General features: G+C 43.0%; 1 protein-coding gene across 1 annotated transcript; it reads left to right on the forward strand.

Moving 5' to 3' along the window:
• Positions 1–3,018: 3,018 nt before the first annotated feature.
• On the forward strand, positions 3,019–3,760 carry LOC123117547 (dirigent protein 22; the record flags this gene model as incomplete). Its single annotated transcript, XM_044538279.1, is given in 1 exon segment — positions 3,019–3,760. A coding segment is annotated over 1 exon segment (482 nt), but the record flags the coding sequence as incomplete, so codon positions are not given.

Here is a 3,760-nt window from a genome sequence, read left to right on the forward strand (position 1 = left end):
GTATACATTTGAAACATTTTTTTAAGTATGTTTAGCATTTTTATCAAATATATGATTAACTTTTTTGTAAATTCACACTTTTTTTAAACACGTGAACATTTTAAAATATCACAAATTTCTTTTAATATGCTATCAACAATCGGTTTAGTTAAGCTAACAATTATTTTATGTTATGTTAACGTTTTTTCAAATCGGGATTTATTTTTTCAATTATATATATGTATGTATTTATTTGTGTGTGTGTGTGTGTGTGTGTGTGTGTGTGTGTGTGTGTGTGTGTACGGTATTTTTGAAAATAAGAATAGAAGAAAAAACTTTAAAAAAAAGAAGGAAAAAACAGGAGAAAACACAAACTTACATGGAACCTACCAGGGCCGGTCCATTCGCAACACACTGTCATGCGCGGTCGCTCCAACTCACATTAGGCGAGGTAATCCAGCAGCTCCAGTGTTTTTGGTGAGAAAGATCCAGCAGCTTCTTTTAAATCTAGTTGGACGAAGTGTTTTCACCTTCTTCAAGGAAAACAGAGAATTCGAACGTATATTAAGTAAAGTGTTTATGCACAAAAAGAAAGGAAGGATTAAATCAAAATGCTAAACCAATTAGAGAGCTCTTGCTTTCCATAAAAATAATTGTTGATGGATGATGAACAATAAATCAGAATTGAGAAGTGTGGAAGGGTATATTTAGGCAATTGTCTTGTGTTTATTGAATTTGTTTTTCTGTGCCATGTGCAAATGTTCTAATTCCGTTTTCTCTTTTGATTGTATGTAAATAAACAACAAGCAACATTTACTCCAGGAGATCTCTATTTCCAGAAAACGACCAATTGAAAAGAAGGTACACTATTATTGTCTCATACTTTACACTGCTACTGTCATATTAACTGTTGGCCTCATATTTGTCTCGTACTGGAGAACCAACTACTAAGTTGACATGTGTGAAATTGAAATTATCTAGCGTTAGTTGATTTGCCTGCATGTTGTATGCATGATGACTGGTAGTTAATGAATCGAGTGTGTGTACATGGACGACATTAGTGAAATACACTTGTAATTGATATGTGTAGTTTAGTTTAGTTTATTTATTTTTTTGCAGAGTGTCGGCGATGATAGTATTAAAATACATATATAAGTGATATGTGCAGTTAGTTTTCCTGGAAACTATCATAGAATACTCAAATGTTTTATGTTTTATCTTTGTGTATGGAGATCATGTGCATGGGTCTCAGTAATGACATTCCCTACGAAACATGTATTGCTAGTTATATAAAAGTATAAGTATCCTTCGGCGCAGTCTTGGTGTGCATTCAGTACTAAAGCTAGTACTTTTAGTAAATAGAATTGCTAAAGAACAACGGAGGTGTCTCTCTAAGTTATTCCCTCCGTCCAATTTTAAAAACGCTCTTATATTATGGGACGGGGGGAGTAAGAAATATTACTTGATCAACAATGCATAACCAGATTTTGTTGTTTCCTATTAGTACGCGTTTCCAGTTATAGATAGCAACTCGTTCGTCATTGGCATATTGAACATTCCGGAAATAACACAAGCACGAGTGCAACTGATATGATTGTTTCACATTTTCCTTCTTTTTGGTGCGATTGGATTTGAGAAAAAGACTCTAGCTAGTGCACCTGACCTAGGCAAGCACGACCCACGAGTGCAATTGATATGATTGTTTCACATTTCCCTTCTTTTTGCTGCCATTGAATCGGAGACACTACTAGCTAGTGCATCTTTCTTTTGCGAATACTAGCTAGTGCACCTGGGCAAGCACGACCGTGTCTAGCGCCTACGTCCACTACCACGGGACATGCACGTGTGCTTTTCAGTTTTTCAGTTCTGGTTGCTCGGCGTGGAAGCCAAGCACCACAGGATGTCAGGATCGGTCTACACTACCACAAAGGCTGTAACGACCAGCATTATGCACCCTTCCTTGTCTACGAAATACTTTCCTTTCTTCTGTAAAGAGTCTACAAAATACTACTCCCTCCGTCCGGAAATACTTGTCATCAAAATGAATAAAAGAGGATGTATCTAGATGTATTTTAGTTTTAGATACATCCCTTTTTGTCCATTTTGATGACAAGTATTTTCGGAGGGAGGGAGTATAAAATTTTCATCCAATAAAAAGCTTGTCGATTGGCGGTAAGGACCATTGTTACATCTCATGCATGTATTCTGCCTGGATTTTCTATGCTGTGGAATATTAATATCTGAGGCACCGGCGACCAACCGTGCAGTTTGATTAACAAAAAAACAAAGCTCTCGGACCATCTGTTACGTCCCATGGCAAAAAACTGTCAGCAAATTCCAACATGCACTATCGCCAACTCCAAGTACAATGGTAGAAATGCCTACCCAAGAGTGCGCCATGACTCTTATTTTGGTCACACCATGATCATCGATCTAATCAGTGGAAGTTCCATTATCATACATGTAATGGTGGGGTATACTTAACCCCACTACGGATGAATAACATCCGATCCGGTGCCAAAAGTGCCAAGCACGCACCCATCCATCCTTCAAACGGAAAAACGTGAAGATGTACAATTATTTGCCCATATGTTGTTGATTTCTGCCTCCATAATTTCACCACCGACAACAGAAATCTGGTGATCCTCCACCGCTAACATTCCTCCAAAACCACAATCTAAAATATACAACCAACATCATGACCGCTGATCCTCTGCACTGTGCTCCCCGGATCTGGTGCCTATCACCATTGGCCAAGCAAAGTATTCTTGTCCATGTTGCCCTACCACTGTCCACTCCACTTCATAGAGCAGCTTTCTCGATCGCCAATTAGAGCCCACCACGTGCCGCTTATGTTCCTTTACACTCCCTCCATCCCACTATAAATGGCAGGTGAGGTACACTTGAAAGATCGCACAAAGTCACAGACACTTACTTATTTAGCTCAAGAAATGGCCAAGGGAACGGTGATGCTTCTTGTGCTCCTCACGGTGCTGTCAGCAGTGAGCGAAGCCCAGCAGCAGCACCGGCCCGGCCACCGGACCTTGTCCCACGGGCATCGCCGGTCCGCCGACCCAGCGGCGCCGACACACCTCCACTTCTTCTTCCACGACACCGTGAGCGGCTCGTCTCCGTCGGCGGTGCGGGTGGTGGGTCCGGCGGACCCGTCGTCGCGAACCTTCTTCGGGATGGTGAACGTGATGGATGACCCGCTGACCGAGGGCCCGGAGCCCGGCTCGGCGGCCGTCGGCCGCGCCCAGGGCCTGTACATGGGGGCGGACCAGGCGGAGCTGGGCTTCCTGCAGACCATGAACCTCGTGCTCACCTCCGGCCCCTACAACGGCAGCACGCTCGCCGTGCTCGGCCGCAACTGCCCGCTCACCGACGTCCGCGAGATGCCCGTCGTCGGCGGCACCGGCGCCTTCCGCTTCGCCCGCGGGTACGCGCAGGCCCGCACCCACTGGCTCGACTTCAAGACCGGCGACGCCACCGTCGAATACGACGTCTACGTCATGCACTAGCATGGAAATGCTTTGAGGGCTTTTATTTACTTTCGGCCATGCTTTGAGATTTGGGTGTTCTTTTCTTGTGTCCTAAATATCGGTGCCTTTAACTTGGGTTAATTGTCTGGCAAGTTGCAAGAATAAAGGGACCTATGTGAAACAGCGAAAGGCGTATACTTTTTCTTATTATTAGTTAAACTTTTTTTTTCATCTTTTTGCTCGAGAGATGCAAAAGCCTTGTATTTTGAACTTTTGATGAATTGATGTGTAAGATCAAA

The sequence above is a fragment of the Triticum aestivum genome, chromosome 5B (genome assembly GCF_018294505.1).
Source record: "Triticum aestivum cultivar Chinese Spring chromosome 5B, IWGSC CS RefSeq v2.1, whole genome shotgun sequence".
NCBI lineage: Eukaryota > Viridiplantae > Streptophyta > Magnoliopsida > Poales > Poaceae > Triticum > Triticum aestivum.